This window comes from Micropterus dolomieu, linkage group LG22, assembly GCF_021292245.1.
Source record: "Micropterus dolomieu isolate WLL.071019.BEF.003 ecotype Adirondacks linkage group LG22, ASM2129224v1, whole genome shotgun sequence".
In the NCBI taxonomy this organism is placed as follows: Eukaryota; Metazoa; Chordata; class Actinopteri; order Centrarchiformes; family Centrarchidae; genus Micropterus; species Micropterus dolomieu.
In genome coordinates this window covers 7988996-8007724 of record NC_060171.1, presented here as the reverse complement: position 1 = coordinate 8007724, position 18729 = coordinate 7988996, and the positions used below count along the sequence as shown (strand labels likewise).

At 37.7% G+C, this 18729-nt stretch overlaps 3 protein-coding genes across 10 annotated transcripts in view; 1 reads left to right on the top strand and 2 right to left on the bottom strand.

Moving 5' to 3' along the window:
- Positions 1 to 2534, bottom strand: part of pik3c2a (phosphatidylinositol-4-phosphate 3-kinase, catalytic subunit type 2 alpha) — a gene marked incomplete in the record, with an annotated part of 51480 nt that extends 48946 nt beyond the window's left edge. Inside the window, 1 exon segment of the mRNA XM_046037789.1 lies at positions 2207 to 2534.
- Positions 1 to 18729, bottom strand: part of LOC123961955 (inositol hexakisphosphate and diphosphoinositol-pentakisphosphate kinase 2-like) — a 318451-nt gene that overhangs the window by 210972 nt on the left and 88750 nt on the right. The gene's annotated exons all lie outside the window — the stretch shown is intronic.
- Positions 2309 to 13718, top strand: LOC123961964 (nucleobindin-2-like). Of its 2 annotated transcripts, none has more exons than XM_046037814.1 (14): positions 2309 to 2722; positions 4678 to 4789; positions 5378 to 5515; positions 5871 to 5978; positions 6080 to 6212; positions 6592 to 6695; positions 8708 to 8893; positions 9219 to 9309; positions 9593 to 9651; positions 9775 to 9867; positions 10901 to 10990; positions 11319 to 11489; positions 11945 to 11999; positions 12314 to 13718. In XM_046037814.1, exons 3-14 carry the CDS (start codon positions 5378 to 5380, stop codon positions 12424 to 12426), a joined length of 1341 nt encoding a protein of 446 aa, XP_045893770.1. In that variant the 5' UTR covers positions 2309 to 2722; positions 4678 to 4789; the 3' UTR covers positions 12427 to 13718. The 2 variants fall into 2 exon arrangements, with proteins under 2 accessions (XP_045893770.1, XP_045893769.1); XM_046037813.1 differs by having other exon boundaries at positions 2312 to 2722; positions 4678 to 4807.

The following is an 18729-nucleotide window of genomic DNA, read 5'->3' as shown; positions in this document are numbered from 1 at the left end:
GCTTTATTCTATGCAGAAATTGCACATGTTCTGACCAAAGTAGTTCTAAATAGATCTGTATATCACTGATTTTGCACACAGTAAGAATGCATGCTCTCACTGAAGCTTAGTAGTTAATTTCACCATAGCCAAAAGGTCAGAGCCCCTTACTGCCAAGGATTCAAGTTAATACACTGAGCCAGACACTAAACTGCAGCTACTTCCTGATTCTGTATGTAAACACTGACTCAATCTGAGAAACAACGTAATGTGATTTAAGTTACAAACATTAGCCTTGGTTTACCTGACTGTTTTGCACTGTAGATCCCTGCATATTGGGAAGATCAATCCAAAATACTTGGTTGAGAAAAGGACAATGGGTTGTATGTTGTTTTAACAAGGAGATTCAATAGGCCCCAAGCTCCACTAAGATAACCAAAAGCACAGCTAAACATGAAAGATCCCTGAATCAAGATAGCCATATGCTTAAAGCCCATATAGCCTATAGCAACATGAGACACACTAAGGAGGAAAAAGCCATGTATGGAGATCAGCCAACTGCAGCCAAGACAAATACTGCAAACTCTGTTCCACTGCACCATGGCAAAGGCTGGCAGAGCCCAGGTCCTATAAGAGCTTGATTCAACATTTAAGCATGACATTAGTACCATTAGAGTATTCAGAGGACATCAGCTACCCGAGTCATAAGCCTCCAGTGAAAATGCTTGCTTGAGTGAAAAGATTTCTCACATTAACAAAGTGGGACTCTGGGAGTCTAGAGATTTAACAGATGATTATCTTGATAGTTTAACAAAAACCATCATGTTATTTCAAGCCCTTAACATACAGTTTACTTTAGTTTGCCCTTAAGGCAGCTTCAAGGTTGTAAAATTGGTTTCTTCCACACTGTATGTCTAACAGTATCATGGATACATTCTTTATCAGCTTGTTCCAGGTTTTTAATTAAGCTCAATGTTTTTTACACTGAAATATATTAAAACTCTAGATTACATGTTTTTATGGCAGTGTCAATCCATCAGATTTGTCAATCCTAAATATTTTGGCATCATTTTATAAATATTTCCCTAAAATTCACACATATTTGGAATCTTCTGAAAATTTAGGATTTCAACTAGAATTTTAAAATACAGTTCTTGGGATCTGAACAATGTTTGGCTGCACAGCACGACATGAGGATAGGTTTACAAGCTTGCTGAAGTCATTCCTCCTGTTTATTCTTTCCCTGAAGAAATCTGTTATTAAAGCAGGTTCAATGTAAGTGATGGGGACAAAATCCACAGTCCTTGTTGCTGTGCTAAAGTGCAGATGTAAGCAGTTCATTCTACAGCTGACCAATGTACAGGACAGCATCTTTAAAAAGGAAAATAAGTAACCAGGTGATAGAATTGTAAGATATGTTCTGTGGTTGTTGGGAAAGGAAACAATACAGTAAAATTTCTTTTTCCTTATATATACTGGCTTGTCTATTACTGAGACTGGTCTGTGCAGAACATTACCTCGATAAAAAAAGAAACAAAAACTGACTTTACCATTTAAGAGTACTGGGGCACTGAAATCCCAAATGTTGTCCACTTGGCCAGGCTCCCAAACAAATCATATAGCTGTGAAACTAGCTTCATTCAGACAACAGCTGAATCCTATCTTTGTTTTTGCAAATGCATGCGAAGTAACAAAACTTCGAAGCTAGCTCTATCTTTTAAACAGTAGAACATTTTAATTGAACACAGCATTTGGTGAGTGTCATAAGCAGAGGAAAATGCAATCACTACACTGCAGTTCCGATTCAGTCTGAATTGCTGCTGTGTTCAGACCGGTGTGTGTTTCCTCTCTAGTTAGTTGTCATCTAAGAGAGGGTATTTAATTATTTAGACTAACGTTATATAATAGTAATCTCTGCATTTTAATTAGCTAAAAATGTCAATTTCTTCGCCTGACTTTGGGGGAAACGCTGTTTCGTCTGATTCCAAGTGTTTAACGTTAATGGTTGGCACTGGGATATTATGTTATCGCGTAACATTTTGGATGACAATCAATAGAAATTCAACCGACAAAAAGATGATATGTCGGTCTTAGTAACCCAAACTGTAAGGAGCTAACGCCGCAGAACAATTACATCTGTTTTCACGCTTTAAAATACAAAACGGTTGACTAACATGTGTAACCAATACAACTCGGCTAGCTAGCAAACCTGTCGGCTGATGCTCACCTGACATCAAACGATGCGTTGTGGACTGTAAATAACGTTAAGTCGTGGATGTTTCCGTTTCTCACATTGTAACATTACACATATTAATATAGGCTCTAACCGGTTGTTAATATGAAACAGCAGTGACTTTCAACACAAAATAAGACGGTAATCTAGCTAACTAACGCTGCTAGTGCGAGCAAATGTCACTTCTTGATACTTTTGATGGTGGTCGGAACTTTAACTTTTGACTTGTTGGATGCTAAGTTAGCCGCTAAACCTAACAAAGCAGTACACAAAATGGGCACACATCTTGTTCACACAAACATAAACCCGGCTGAATTTAACCAACGTAACACAACCACTTCTTACATGACTGCTCCGCACTTTGAGGAACCCTGATTTATTAATTTAAAAGTACCCAGGCAACTGCTTTGGTCCTGCCAACTGCCCACAACAAGGAAGAAATGCTGGCTTTGTCACAGGGGAAACGGCCGTACAGCAGAGCCGCAACTGCCGATTTTAAGCAACTAAAAGGTAAAACTTTAACCCGCATACATTTACTGTAAAAAATACGTTAATTTCTCACCTTTCAGCGGTGCGGTGTTTGGAGCCATTTTTCCATCAGCTGCATTTTTTCCATCAACTCGCACCGAGGGGACGTCAGTTCCTGTTGAGGAGGTTGGATGGAGGTTTGGTTGGACACAGTTGGATAGAGTTTCTGCTTGGCTGGGTCGCTTTACTGAAGATTAAATGGGGAAGCAGCGTCACCGTGCGGACTAAAGTAGTTAGTGTCGAAATAAACGTGTTTATCTAGATTCTGGAGAGTTCATCATAAGTTCAGCATGTTTTATGCACCATTACAACATTACAACACCACATTAAAATTTATTGTGCTAGTAATAAAAAACAGCTACGTGTAACACCATAACAGTCACCTAAACGCATACTGAGTACTTCTACTTGTGGCATTTTAAGTACATTTTGATTATACTTGCTTGAGTAACATGTTTAATACAGGCGTTTACTTGTCCAAGGTACAAGGTAGTTTATTTATCATTACACAAGATTGTACAACGAAAATAAAGTTTATAGTCCCTTCGGACAGTTCTTCATTATAATCATATGTATTTTCAAATATGGTAACATTTAAAATACATAAAATAAAACAGTATATAGCATCTTCAAGTATCGTTAACTAGCCCAGTTACCTTTGATTTCAACTTTCCTTGGGTAACTACAACCTGGATGACTGAGACACACTGATAAATGTGCTGAGAAGTGTGTGTGTTGTTGTTCTTTTGTATTCAGAATGATGTGTATATTTGCAATCTGAAAGTCAGGGTTAATTTAATACCAATTTATCAGACAAATTTATTATTTTTGGCACCTACTGTTAAAAGCATGAATTAATCAGATAAATGTATTCTATTCTAATCTACTAAAGTAAAGATCTAACAGTGTTTAGGTGTGTTTTTACTGATTGAGGCGGTCCAGGTCCTCTCCCTCAAAAGTGTCTGGGTTCAAGTGATTAGGTGCTCAAACTGTTTCAGGAGGGCCTGATTTTTTTTTTTTCTCTTATGAAAATTACTCACAAGAGATCACACTTTACACAGCTTTATATTTATACATACAACACATGACCTATTATTTCCAGTTAGTTTTTGATGTAACCATTTGTAAGAATTGTCATCACAAGTAGGAGTAAAATTTATCAAATGTCAAAAATAAAAATGAATTATCAATAATAAACATAACAACAACAATAATTAAAATTAATAATACTAATAATAGGCTAATAATAAAGTCCTGTACAATAAATATAAATGCATACATTGTACACCACTGTTAGTATGTATGTTTTGTATACGTAAACTCTAATCACCTAAGCATTAGCTGGATTGTACCAAAGCATGTGTTTTATAAAATGTGAATGAAAGGATCCATAATGGTGCAATTATCATGCGTTAATACACACATAGACAACACACATATTGCATTTAAATATAGTTACTGCATTTGATTGCTCCATACGTTTATAAGGGCTTTTGGACAGTTTTTGTAATTTGTAAAGCTGTTCCTCGTGTTTTTGGTATCATTGGTAAATGAGGTGCACGCACCAATTTTGTCCCAAACGCAATGGGAATCCTAAGGGATTCCATTAAAATTCTTAATGTTTCCCATCTTAGTAAATTTATTTTGCACCGGCTCTTTGCCTTCGCGTACAAATTTTTAAGTAAGTATGTGTAATCCAGTTTAAGATATGACTAACTCCGCCCTCGTCGGGGGCTGCCTTTGAACGCCACGTACAGTTTGTCTCAACGTACCTTAAGCTATGGCTTGACTTGGTAACCTTTGAGTAACAGGCTGAGCGCCCAATCAACTCTCAACGCGACTGTTCTACAAAGAAAATATATTTCTTCTGTCCAATAAGAGCGGCCGGGGGCGGGGCGTTACCATGGTGAACACAACCTTTTTTTTTTTTGCTGTAGGTTGTGGCCAGTTTATAGATGACAGCCGTAAACAAGCTGCAGGGAAGCTCGAGTAGTGTGGTGAGAGCTAAAACGGTTCAGCGCGGTAAAGAGTGAAATAGAAGAGCTCAAAGTGAGTGTCAGTATACAAGTAAGTATTATTTTACGTGAACTGCTATTATTGCAGTTTTCTATATATGCTACGGTTTGTTTTGAAGCTTTTCTACATCTATGGGATAATGAATTAGCTAACATCTTCACTACATCACCCTCACTAAACAACCTGTTCTTTAAATGATACTGTCAGTCTATGTGTTTATCGTAAATTAGAGGTCGGGTTACATCTTAACAACAACTCTTTTAAATTACAAGGCTATGGTAGAGGAATTGTTTTAGTAAGTAAGCTCGCTGTGTCTTGATCCACCAAACACGTGTGTTGCATAGTCCTTTGCTGAGTGTTGCTTTTGAGATTAAGACTGTCTTGCTTAACCTCATTCATCCAGGTGCATTTGTGACTTGTATTCCTTTTGCAATGCTTGAGAAATGAAGGGTGTTTTCTTTTGCAAGGGTTGAGCACCTGCCCACACTGTACAGTGACACTTATGTCTAAGAACCATACATTTAAAAAGCTCCATGTGAGGTGTTCCATATTTTTGTAACATAACAAAATTATGATTTACCCAATTAACCCCTTATTTATTTTTCTTCTGTAATTAAAAAGATGGTGAGGGGTAGAGCTGTGGCCCATTGTGGGCTGGTTCTGCTAAGTTTGTGGCTGTGTATCCAGTCAGTGCCTATTAGTGTGGACAAGACCAAAGAAAAGCCTAAAAAGGAGGAATTGGAGCCGCCACAGAGTGCTGTGAGTATTGTACAGGGATATCACATGTAAATCTGGGTCTTATAGCTAATTACACCAAACATCTGTCAGTCATCCAAAGGATCTGGACTGACTGTGTCTCAGACGAAAAGTGCACTTGCTTGTGGGTAAAAGGTTGACGGGAAAATTACATTCAGTGTATTTTAGAGTTTAGAGTAGGCTATTTGCTCAAAACAAACAAGAGCTTCAGGTTAAATTAGGTGCCACCATTTAACCAAGAGTTATTGACACAAAAGGTTTCCATAATGGAATAAATCAAGTTAGATATTAACAAGTTAAATGAGAATTTTAGTCCTCTAACAAAAAAGACTGATGTATGCTTTGGTTTATGCTTCAGGAAACTGGGCTGCACTACGACCGCTACCTCAGGGAAGTCATTGAGTTCCTCGAGAAAGACCCCCACTTTAAAGAAAAGCTTAAAAATGCCAACATGGATGACATCAAGGTATGTCTGCATACTCTCTAAAGATCAGCGTTATTTTGTAAGCTTTTTGTTTACATGAACACTTTGTATTGAACTGTGGCATGTTGATTTTTTGCTTTCAGCAAGGCAAACTTTCCAAAGAGCTGGACTTTGTCCACCACAATTTTCGGACTAAGCTGGACGAGCTGAAGAGGGAGGAGATGAACAGGTTGCGGATGCTCATCAAAGCCAAACATGACATTGAGGGGGGGAATGGTTAGTATTGTGCATATGTTGCTGACGTGTCTCTGACAAACTTGTGCTTCTTGAAGTTGCTCAAGAAGTTTTGAAATACACATTGGCAGCTGGGTCATTGTCAAATATAGGATGTGGCTCTTAAGACACAGGAACATGATGTAATAGAGCTTCTACTTCTACCTCAACTAACACTGACTTACACTGGTCATTGTGAGCTGCAGTATGAAAGCTTCTATGAAATTAGATTAAGAATATATCACTGTACAGGTTGAAGTCATAACACATCACCTTTTAAAAACATTATGGTCAGAGACATAAGATGATGCAAGATGGACAGGATGTGCAGAAACATTTTAGAGGTGGTAAATAAAACATTTCATTATTCCCTTTCTTGTAGGCCGGACAGTGGACCACCAGACCCTGCTGAAACAATTTGAGCACCTCAACCACATGAACCCAGACACTTTCGAGGTGGAGGACCTGGACCGCCTCATCAAATCGGTGAAAAAACACCTGAACACTCCTCACTAAATAGATCTTTACTGAAGTAGATCTGACTTTTTTATGAAGAAGTTTGCAGGTAACTTCTAAGAAAGCAAAATTCATCAGGCAAGGTTGCTGCTTTTCTAAATCTAAAGTAACACAACATACCATACCTATATGAAAACAGGCCTTTTGGGGCATTTTTTGGCAATGTCAGAATCAAACATCAAGCACAGCCAAAATAAAGAAATAACTCATTTCAGAGGAATGACTGTTGTAACCTCAGAACATCTTGACTGTTCAAGTAGCACAAATAGCTAGAAATTTGTTGTAAGACAACGTCCCCTATATATAAATGGCAGCCACACATAATAATTAGTGTATGTACTAGTAGGTTATCATAAATACAGAATTCTATATTTTGAGTTTGTCTTAGGCCCTTGAAATGTATATGACTTTTTAGCTTTTACTGACCATGTTCCTCTACACTGTAGTGCTGCTGCTCATGTGATTCTGCTAACAGTTGTGAAGGGATTTTTAGGGGTACTATAATACAGGTTTTCCCTGGTAATGTTAGGGTCATTTTCTGAGCTAAAGTAAGTCAAAGGTGATAGTCAGGGACTCCAAAACAATAGGTCAGACTCTGTCTCTCCTCTCTACCTTCTTGGTCGACTGACTGACACAGCTGTCTTGATAAGGATGCATTGTTTTCCATTTGTTAGGTAACCCAAGGTTGAGATTATCTTTATTTTGTTTCGTTACAGACAGACTGACTGGCTCTATGTAGAAAGTGTTGCATGTGGCTTGAATGACACACAGCGTTACTTTAGGATAACTTAGGTAAGCATAGTGTCTTTACACTATGTATAGGTAATCTCCACACATTTAGAATGAACAACCAGCTTATTTGGACACTTAGTTTTTTTTATTTTATGCAATCCTTTTATGGCGTATTTATTTATTTATAGAAGCTGCTAAGTTCAATGGTTTGCTCTAAACTGCATCTCGTTGTATTTTATGTGCAATGACAATAAAGTCTCTATCTATCTATCTAGTGAATCTCTGTAGGTCTAGGAAGGATAAATATCTCCAGACAGGAAGTACCCTCGAGATTAGGTGTTGGCATTGCATGTGTTCACATTTGGATGCATGGTCATGTTTGGTCATGTTATTGCTATAATTACGATGGATAGAGAATTACAGGTGTCAAACAGCGAGCCATGTTTCAAACGGGGCCGCTCATTCGTTCTTTTCTTCTGCCTCGGGTTTATTAACCAGTCCGGCCTTTTTTGATTTTGGATGTAATAACTCGAGAGGGCCACATTTTTTCTGTTATAATCAAATGCAATCAAATGCATCTAAAGCTTGACAATATTTTGTTTAGTGTAATTTATTCACTATTCATGCCTTGGGGCTGCTTGGTGAAATGCAAACAATACAGATAAATAAATGTTTACTTTGTTTGTGAGACTTATTATTTGACACTTTTAGGACAACCAAATGTGTATTTAACATAAAGGTACCACTCTTTTTTTTTTTTTTTTTTTTAATTTGTCATTTACTAATGGCTACTTCCCTACAAAAGGATTAGATTTAATATCAACAAACCAATCCACCACCACAAACCAACAAATAATTTTTCAGAATATGAAACAGACTTAGTCATCTTTACTCTCAGTTTTACTACCCAGGTTATTAATGCTGCAGAGTGGCTTTGTAGGGCAGGTGTAGTTGTACATGGCCAGCATCCATAAAATAATGTGAACATATCAGCCCTGAACAATTTGTGTAATTTGCACTGCACGAGGTAAAACAAAAGGATCATGTTTGATTGATCCTGCCTGGGATATTACAGCATTAAATCCCTTGTACCCTGGGTGAGCTATGGAATTGAAATTCATCCAGCCAAGCAGTGTGCTTGCGACTGTGATTGCACTGTATGTGTTTTTCCAGAAAAGCGAGCGTTCCAGTAAAAGCTCTACAATCCAGGTGAGAATTTCCGCATCTCAACTTTTTGTTTTAATGTGTAGGCGACCACAGACCTGGAGAACTTTGACAAGGACCGCCACGATGAGTTCAAGAGGTATGAGATGATGAAGGAGCATGAGAGGAGGGAACGTCTGAAGGCTATGAATGAGGAGGACCGCAAGAAGGAGGAGGAGCTCTATGAGGAGATGAAAAAGAAACATAACAACCATCCAAAAATTAACCACCCTGTAAGACTCCTGCTTCATTAATGCAAATAGAGGTTACATCTCATTTAGTAAAGTATCGTTTAGAAGAATTTTCCCATTTTACTTTGCCAATTCTTAGTTCTTAGTTGGTGGAATTGTTTGGATTTTAGGGACTATGCTGAACATGGAATTTTGCTGAGTAGAGTCAGTTGAGTGGGTTTTATTGAAAGGTGCAATGGAGAGTTAATAAAAAACATAACACAAAATACAGGAATAAAGGAGAAAGAGAACTCCTTAAGGAAACTGAGGTGATGTGCTTCAACATGAACTGACACCAACTATGGTGTGTGCTTGTGTGCAAATGCAGGGCAGTGAAGACCAGCTGAAGGAGGTGTGGCATGAGGCAGATGGTTTGGACCCAGAAGACTTTGATCCCAAGACCTTCTTCAAAATGCACGGTAACCAGAGACCATAGTGGGGCTAAAGAGCTAAGAACAAATATCTCTCTCTCTAAATATACGACCAGTTCTGACTCTAGCATTGAATTGTGGTTGTGCAGTCTACTCTGACAAGTCTTCCCTCATCAAAAAGAGATGTTTGTGGCCAAATTTGTTGTGCATAGACCAGTGATTCAATGAGCACTGTATAGCTAAACACATAATAATAATCTGACATGCCTCTGACAAAACTATGTATGGATGAAATTATCTGTTCATTCTTGTCATTTGTTTTGTTTTACAGACAGCAATGGAGATGGATTCTTTGATGAGAGCGAGCTTGAAGCTCTCTTCACTAAAGAGGTATTTATGTTTATGTATTTATGTCTGACTGCCCTGGTGTTCTGCAGGTTTTAGGATGAAAAAAAATAACAATAAATGAAGAAGCCTTGGAGGTAAAATTTGTATCTTGTGTGTGTCCTTAAGCTGGAGAAGGTGTACAATCCCGAAAATGAAGAAGACGACATGGTTGAGATGGAGGAAGAGAGACTGCGAATGAGGGAGCACGTTATGAAAGAGGTGAGGCCACCACAATAACAGAACAGATGTGGATGCTCTATCAAGTGTGTTAATAAGGCAGTAATGCTCAGCCTTGATCAGGCCCCACAAATAATTTGGGCATCCTTTGAATGCAGTCAGTAAAAAGATTCAGACTTTTTCTATTGGAAATCTTAATAGAAAGTTTGACTATTTAACACCAGAACATAAAGACGGGGTACAAATTAAAAGAAAAACCTGAATAACACAGCGGATAAACATATCAAATGCAGATGCTACCTTGCATCAGGGCTCACTGGAAGGTTTGGTGAGTTTGAAAATCATGTGAATAAAATTCTATGGCCTTTACAGTCACTAGATCTCAACCCAGTTGAACACCTATGAAAGACCAACACGTAAGACAATGTTCTCCACCACCATCTCAAATTTGGTGTTATATAACATCAAATAATATAATATAAACATTTATCTGTACATCATTTAGATGTAAATACATCTTTAGTGATGTATGTGATTGATGCTATTTCCTTATGTTATGTTTGCTTGTGGTACCAGACTCCATACTATAAGACACTTCATGTTGGTTTTTCCTTTCATTTGTCACCCATCTCTTGTCCCATGCGCATTGCCACTCCACAGTTCATCAGAAGTGCAGTATTGGTATCTAAAATATTATATTTTAGTTCAAATGTAGAGTTATGGCACCCTATATTTAATTTAAAAACACTGGATTACAGTGTAAAAATACATTATTCATCTATGCAGTGCTGAAGTAGTGTGTCAGAAATCACTCAAATTATCATTAATGGTCAAATGGGCACATTGTTTCTCTCACTTAATTGACAAATTGTAGACTTGTAAACTTGTGCAGACATTGTCAGTGCTGGAAAATGGACAATATCAGTTGTGCTAAACAGAAACTGCAACAGAGGACAGTACTTTAGCAGGGAGTTGAAAGGTCGAGGCTTTCTCCTGGGCAGTTGTGGCCAATGATTCCTCTTGAAGACTATTTATTGGCCCTGACATTGATTAAAGCGCTTCATGTGTTCTTCAGGTGGACACCAATAAAGACAGACTTGTGTCACTAAGCGAGTTCATGGCAGCCACGACGAAGGAGGAGTTCTTGGAAAAAGATGAGTGGGAGGTAAGAGCTAGATTTTATAGACAGAAATGTAAGGTTTCTCTTGAGAAGATGATGTTCACCAAGTAGAGTCAAGATTTGGTTGACCTTGCTGTCATGTTAGTGTACATTATCAATATTAAATTTAACTAACCATCAGTTGGAGAGCTACTGTCTCTAGTTGGCTTGTGAAATGATAAAATAAAAGCCCTGCAAACGCTTGTACGGTACAAATGGTTGTACGGTTGAGAACAGCTGTTTTGCTGACATTGCTGATGAAATTCATCCCCTTACTGTATTTATTAAATTCATTACATCTTGTAATTTCCTGCCCTTCACCGTGCCTCCACAGACTTTGAATCAAAACCCCCTATACACCGAGGAAGAGCTGAGGGAGTATGAACAGCAACTGGCCAACGAGGGGGATGACATCAATAGGAAATCGGCCGAGCTGCAGAAACAGAGAGAGGATCTCGAAAGGAAAGAGCAAGAACTTAATGCTCAGAAGTTGGGGCTACAGCAGGTGAATTAAAAAAACTAATTATTTGCAGGAGATAGGGATTTCTTTCCTCAGTAGGTGCAATAGAAGGGGGTTATATCGACACAGTTACCCATAGTTCAAATTATTTGAAATAATTTCTGATTGATTATATGTATGATTTGTTGGTATGTGAAACATTTACTTGCTATTAACAACAGTGGTGAGCCACACCCAAATGTTACTGTATTCTGTGGATTCTTTGCATTACAACTTACTGTTGCCAAGTTTGAGATGCAGTGGGCAGGTTTCAGCAAACAAGACCAAGATTCAGCTATTTTTATCATGGCTCATGTCATATAAAGACATGTCAAACTGTAACTTCATGTGAAGTTATGTTACAGTTTTGTTTGTAAAAAATATTAAGTTAATAAACTGAGCAGAAGTTCCCACTTATTCAGTGATGCTCTAACATTTTCCATCTCGTTTTGTCTGCTCAGGCAGTAGAAGAAATGGAAAGGTTAAAAGCCCAAAGCTCAAAGGCTGAGGTCATCCGTAAGTATCACACACACATTCACACGAGAGCTGACACAGAACACAGCCTTTTGAACACACAGTTGCCATTTACTTTGCACTTCTATAATATGTATACTATCATAAATGGGATTTATTATAATTATATTGATTTGTTTTGCATAATGTGTCAGCTAAATGACTAAATGTATAAAGTTGGGGGACTCACAAGAGACATTAAAAAAGAATGGTAATGTAGTCATCCGGACTTTTAGTCCCTAGTATGATTTAATGCCTTAACTTACATTTCCCAAAATTGTCATGTAAATTTGTCATGTCATTTAATTTCATTGCAGAGCCCGGAGCTCCTGTAACTGAAGGTGAACCTGCACCAATTGTACCAGGAAACAGTAAACCACTGCCCCCTGGTCACCAGCAGCAAGATGTACCAGTGCCAAGACACTCTTAGCAGGCCTCCGTACTCTGTGTGGGCTGTATGTGTGCCAGTGAGCGTGCGTGTGTGTGTTTGCCTTGTAATGATTCCAATTTCCCATTTTTGTTTAGGATTTAAAAAAAAAAAAAAGCCTGAAATGTTAAGAGCACATAAGATATAAGAACTCAGATTTAGTGCCAGTGCCCATAATGCCCAATTTCGCTGCATAAATCAGACTTGAAATGTGGAGCGGGTCCAGATTCCTTTGTGGACAATCGACTCTTTTGTTTAGTTTTTTTGTTTTGATCTTCACAAGGACTCTGTTACTCTCTGCTCTCCAGGGGAAGTGCTAATGGGGTGACATGGGGGGGGGGCTTTTAGGCCTGGTAAGTGAATGTTTTGTTTAGCACACTGTAGTTAATTCTCAGTGGTACTGTCTCTTAGAGACGAATACTAATTATTTATTTATTCCATTAAAGAGAGCTGATTATTTCAGAAAAAATATATGCTGCCTAATGAAAGAAAATGTCCTATTTACATTTTTAATGTAGTGACAGGATTAATTAATTCAGCACATCCATAAAATATTTCTCTTTTTATTTAACATTTATTTCACCATTTTCCTTTTCAAATATGTTTTCATTTTAAAATGTGACACTGTGTATGTGTTGGTGTAGAAAGTATGCTATCAATATTTAAAAAAAACACTTGTTTTTGTCCTCAAGCTCTTAACTGTTTTATATAACTTAAGAGGACCCCAGAAAGCAACAATTCTCAAAGGTCTTTTTAGACGCTTTGCAGAAACTATTTACAAAGTTCAAACCTACATAAAAATGCACATTTCAATAGTCTTTTCAAGCTGCTGTCACCTTTGGACCAAATGACTGAAGAACATATTTGTTTACAGATAGTTACATTAAATATTGAAATCTCATAATTTAATTGTGCTGGTTCAGAGTGATGATTGTATACATTCTAAAATAGTTGTATGTGTTTGCTTGTCTGCATTTGTGTCAGTTTTCATGATAGATTACTTAAAAAAAAATGAATGGTTGAATTTGACCTTGTCTCTGTCAGGAGTTGGGAATGCGTGACAAGTAAACAAGTAAACAGTCACAAGGTCAAAAACTGACTTCAGAACTGTCTTCATTAAGGATTAATACAACAGATAAGAGATAGACACAGAAAAGGACACATAGTTTATGTTTAATTGAGGAATCAAGATACAATACTTTTTTCATCCCTTTCAAAGAGCAGTTAAATCTGTCCAACATCCTGAATTTGTTGTACAAGGTTTGAATGCGGTCAATAAAGTGGATGAGCTTGCATATTTCAGATTTGTGTCTCTTTTTATACTGCACATTGCTTCATTGATTATCTAAAAAGCACAATAATATTCAAAGCAGAATTGAAAATGTAAAAACATTGTGGGATCCAAAAGAGGCATGTTCATCGTTCTGATGAAAGTGACTATGATAAAACGTGTGAAAGACTTCACAGGCATGTCTATAAAGCTCAGCAAGGCACCCTGACCTTTGTTGACAAAGTGACAACACATTTATGATAAACAGTTGTGTATAAATGAAATTGGAGCATGGAGAAATTCAGCTTTGCCCATATGTCTCATTGAAGCGCTCGTTGAGATAAGCGCTTGTAGTAACAGAGGATATTTGTTGGAGCCGTCGCAGCAGGTGATCAGAACGTCGTCATCCGGCTGGGAGAAGAAAGCCACAGACTGAAGTGTTGTGGAGTCTCCAGCAGGGGGGAGCAACACTCTGTGAAGCTGAGGGAAAGGACAAAGGCAATAATGAGCTGTCACATTTTTACATTATAAAACCCAGAGGGAAATTCTTTTTCACAGCACTGTACATCACCAATTAACATAAAACATTTTCCTCCTCAAATATCATTTCCCAAGATATGTACACCAAAAACAACATACATCAACAACAACAGACAGGACAGGTGAAATCTAGGCTCCAGCAGCCTGTTGCACCAGCAATATGTAAGTTGTACCTTAAGTTAGGGTGCAAAGTCCACACTAAACAATACGTTGAAACTAGGCTAAGTTTGAACTTACACATAGTTGGTGCAACCCAGTGCTGATGACTTCATTGAGATACCTTTTTCATGGCTGCTAAGGCCACAAAGGGACCAAAGTCCAAAACGACCAAAGTCCATTTTTCGTGTCACTTAATGTCTTCACACTAAGGTTGGGCAATATAACAATAATAATTTTTCTAAATATAAATATAACAAATGTTCAAATTCAATAAATAAGCACTTAGTTTTTCTATTAAGATATTTACTTTGTTACTTATTTTACTAATTTGAAAAATGATTTCATCATTATAATTGTTTTGAATGTTCTACCTCTGATTTGTGAAGTGATCCACTGTTTGGCAAGTGTTTGTCATGTTCTGACCATCAAGAATAGTTTAAAACCACAATTAACCTTCTGGATTCTTTAACTTTCACTCAGGGGCAAAAATCAGCCTTTAAACTGGAAAGAAAACATTATTTGATATTTATTGTGATAATTATCGATAGAAATATTATTGTAATAACATTTTTGGCCATATGGCCGAGTCCTACTTCATACTAAACTTTAACTTACATTATATCCTGTGGGATTACTATTAATAATAGTTCTAGTTAGGTTACCATTTTTTGTTCTCAATCTGTAGGGATGGTGAACATCAACATAATTAACAAACATTTTGTTTATCACTGTTAAACACTGCAATCATAACCTGGTTGCACTAAATCAAACATCTGATTTTTTTCAGTGATAAACAAGTGAAACAAAACAGCAATTCAGTCTCATTATCACACCTCTGAAGTCAGACATTACGGGGTGTTTGGATTTGCACGTCAGCCAGTCAGTAATGACCATTACAAGTGGTCCTTGTGTTAGACTTTCCCGTTTTGTGTGCTGTAAGAGCCAAACTTTTTTAAAATCTTTTTGTCCCCATTTCTAGTATCCAATTGAATATCAATTACTCACTATCCTCTGATATAACCTACTGTATTTATTGGTTGATTATTGTAAGTTCTTTCTCTTGGATACCAGTTAGACCTTGAATTTGATCTTCTTATGCCCCATGCACATAGTTGTGTCCTGTGTATTTCTTACTTCGTTGTAAAATCAATAGCTAAATCCACCAAAGGTTTGTCATTCAGATGGGAGAGTTATCTGCAATACTGTCCTTTCCACTCACCACAGAGACATACTGATCACTGGTCCAGCGCTGCATCAGGTCAGCAATATTGATGAGGACCGCTCCGGGGATAGCGGGAGCACTGATGAATTCACCTGAACGGTTACGCACCTGAAAGATTATCAAGGGTCAGGTGGAGTAACAAATATCAGTACAACAACAGATATTCAGTTTTGTAATCCTTTACATTAAAAAGGAGATGTCAGTGGTGTTACCTGCAGACCCTCAGAGCTCTGAAACAATAGGGTGATGCTGCCGTAGTCTGAATGCTCTCCACATCGCAGCTGACCCTGCTTCGCTTTCTCGCTGTTTACTGATGGGTAGTACAGAGACCGCAGCGTGGAGTCATTCTCTTCAGCTAGAGGAGACACTGTTAATACTTGCCTAGAATGTTAGTATTACAAAAGTTTACTTTGGGATTAAGATTCAGTAGGCCTACTATACTGGGAGCTATCGGATGTTTGGCTGTCGATTAACAACAGTCAAACCGGCCTGGCATTCTGAGGATAAGTTGTTACAGTAAATAGCCTGTGGGCTACACAGAGTCTTATTTGTCTTCCAAGATGATGATTCTGTGGTGTTCTGTTGGGAACTGAACTTTTGAGTGTATTCTTTATTAATTTTCCTTATTTTTAATGCCTTGCATCTTGCTTAAAAATGTTTTTCCACCTTGAAAAACCATTATCCGACATCTTCCTTTATTGACGATGTGGAAGCCAAACACAGTGCTGCTGAGTGAGAAGACTGTTAGCTCGTGTAATCTGCATGTAAGCCCAGAGGGTTAACGACATTAACTTGGAAGTCAAGTTTTTTAGAGTGATGGAAAAGTCTGAATCACTCAACGAGCTGGGAAATTATGAGCTGTGTATTTTCATCTGCTCAGCAGATTACAATTTTGTGAATGTGAGACAGGATGTGCCTGAAAAGGTCCTCACATGCTCTGAAGACCTCATGCAGACAAAGGATCAAGTCACAGTGTTACCACATATCAGCTGATGTAGACTAAGTGACTGCCTTGACATGCAGCTTGAACCTAAGAAACAATACCACACTCCATAGTGAGAGCAGTGAGCCTTTTGTACATACTTCCAATTGAACGGTGTGCACTCAGGAACACCTCGGGGTCCAGACCCAGATTGTGTGCCATCACTCTCAGCACCCGCAGACTCAGCTCTTTACAGCGCTGATAGAAAGACGTCTGGATCTCCTGGAACCCGGTTACAGCACCCGATGGCCATTTCTAAAGCAGAGGAGAACAGAATTAGAGCCTGACTGATACTGGACTTTTGCAGCAGATACAGATATTTATTTTTGAAAGTTTAATTAAATAACAATTTATACATCCATTCATTTGTTTGCATAAAGCAAGCATGTTTTAATTAGATTCCTTTATATTGTTTTTAACACATGTTAATGGAATATGGACTTAGCAGGACACTTGGTGGGCACGTAATGGGGACACCTGTTTTTAAGACCTTATACATATTTGACCAGTAGACTATACTGAAATGTCCTTGTGGTGATACTGATATATCTGTGATAAATCAGTATTGGCTGATAGTATTGACGAATGTATCAGTCAGGCTACAAATGGAACAGAGTATGTTGTATGTTTCTCTATTAGGTCACCTTTCACCTAGAACAACTATCTATCTGATGTTTAGTTATGTTTAATTATGACCATACAATTGAATGGACCCCAGTGAGAATAACTAAAATTTATACTGGTGCTGATGGGGACCCTAATAAAAATAGATTTTTCCAATAATAGTTACAAAAACGTTTGTGTATGCTGTCAGTTATAGTTCTTAGAAAGAAAGAAAATCTTAATCGGTCAAAATTAGAATCGGCTTGTCAGACCTTATAAAAAATCAGTAATTGGAATCAGCCAGGAAAAATAATCTGTGCATCTCTTACTACAACCATAATCCTGTGTGTGAACTGATATTAGGCTAATATCTTATATCTATCATTGTGTTGGGTTTTGCGCATTTTATATATATATATATATATATATTAGTTCTGGTCAAGATTAATTTTTAATTGTGATTAATGCATGATTTTCTTGCGATTAATCACGATTAATCGCATTGTTATGGTAAAATTGAATAATGAATTCTAAAGTAGTGTATTGCGCAATTTTAATTTAAATGTACTGCTACATATCTACACAAAAGTGTAATAACATGTGGTTTGCAAACACTTTAAACAAATAAGGTGCTTTTTACCAGCAGTATTCCCTTTACACAGTAGGCCTAGCAATAAAATATTTCTTGTAAATCTCAACTTAAACATTAATGTAATCAAGTGAAATATTAAGCCAAAGCGTGTGTTCACTCGCACAGACTTCACTCGGGTTAAAAACTTAAAATGACGTTACAAGTCGCGACGGATATTTTACAAGCACAGACCAGGTAGCTAACGTTAAAGCAACATTGAACACAGAGTGCAGATGCTGGTTTTGGCTGTTTGAGGTGTTTGATAGGCTGCGTCATTAACAAGCAAGCGGCTCACCTGCTGCAGTGATGACGGATCGCGGGTGGAAAACTATGGAAAAAAGATGACAGCGTAGTCTGCCGAAGCCTCCCTCCACTGCTTGTTTGGGTGGGTGATTTGCAGGCTGATCAACATCCCTCCCCTCCTGTGACCCATGGTTTGACTGTATGTGTATTCAGAGTCAGTGGGCAAGGGACTTTCAAACTAATAATAATAAAATAAAAACTGCGTTAACGTCTGATAAAATATTTGTCGGCGTAAATTAATTAATGCGTTAACGTGACCAGCCCTAATGTATATAGCCCTAATATATACAGGTGAAACTCGAAAAATTAGCATATCGTGCAAAAGTTCATTTATTTCAGTAATTCAACTTAAAACGTGAAACTAATATATAGACTCATTACATGCAAAGTGAGATATTTCAAGCCTTTATTTGATATAATTTCGATGATTATGGCTTCCAGCTTATGAAAACCCCAAATTCAAAATCCCAGAAAATTTGAATATTGTGAAAAGGTTCAGTATTGTAGGCTCAAAGTGTCACACTCTAATCAGCTAATTAATCCAAAACACCTACAAAGGGTTCCTGAGCCTTTAATTGGTCTCTCAGTCTGGTTCA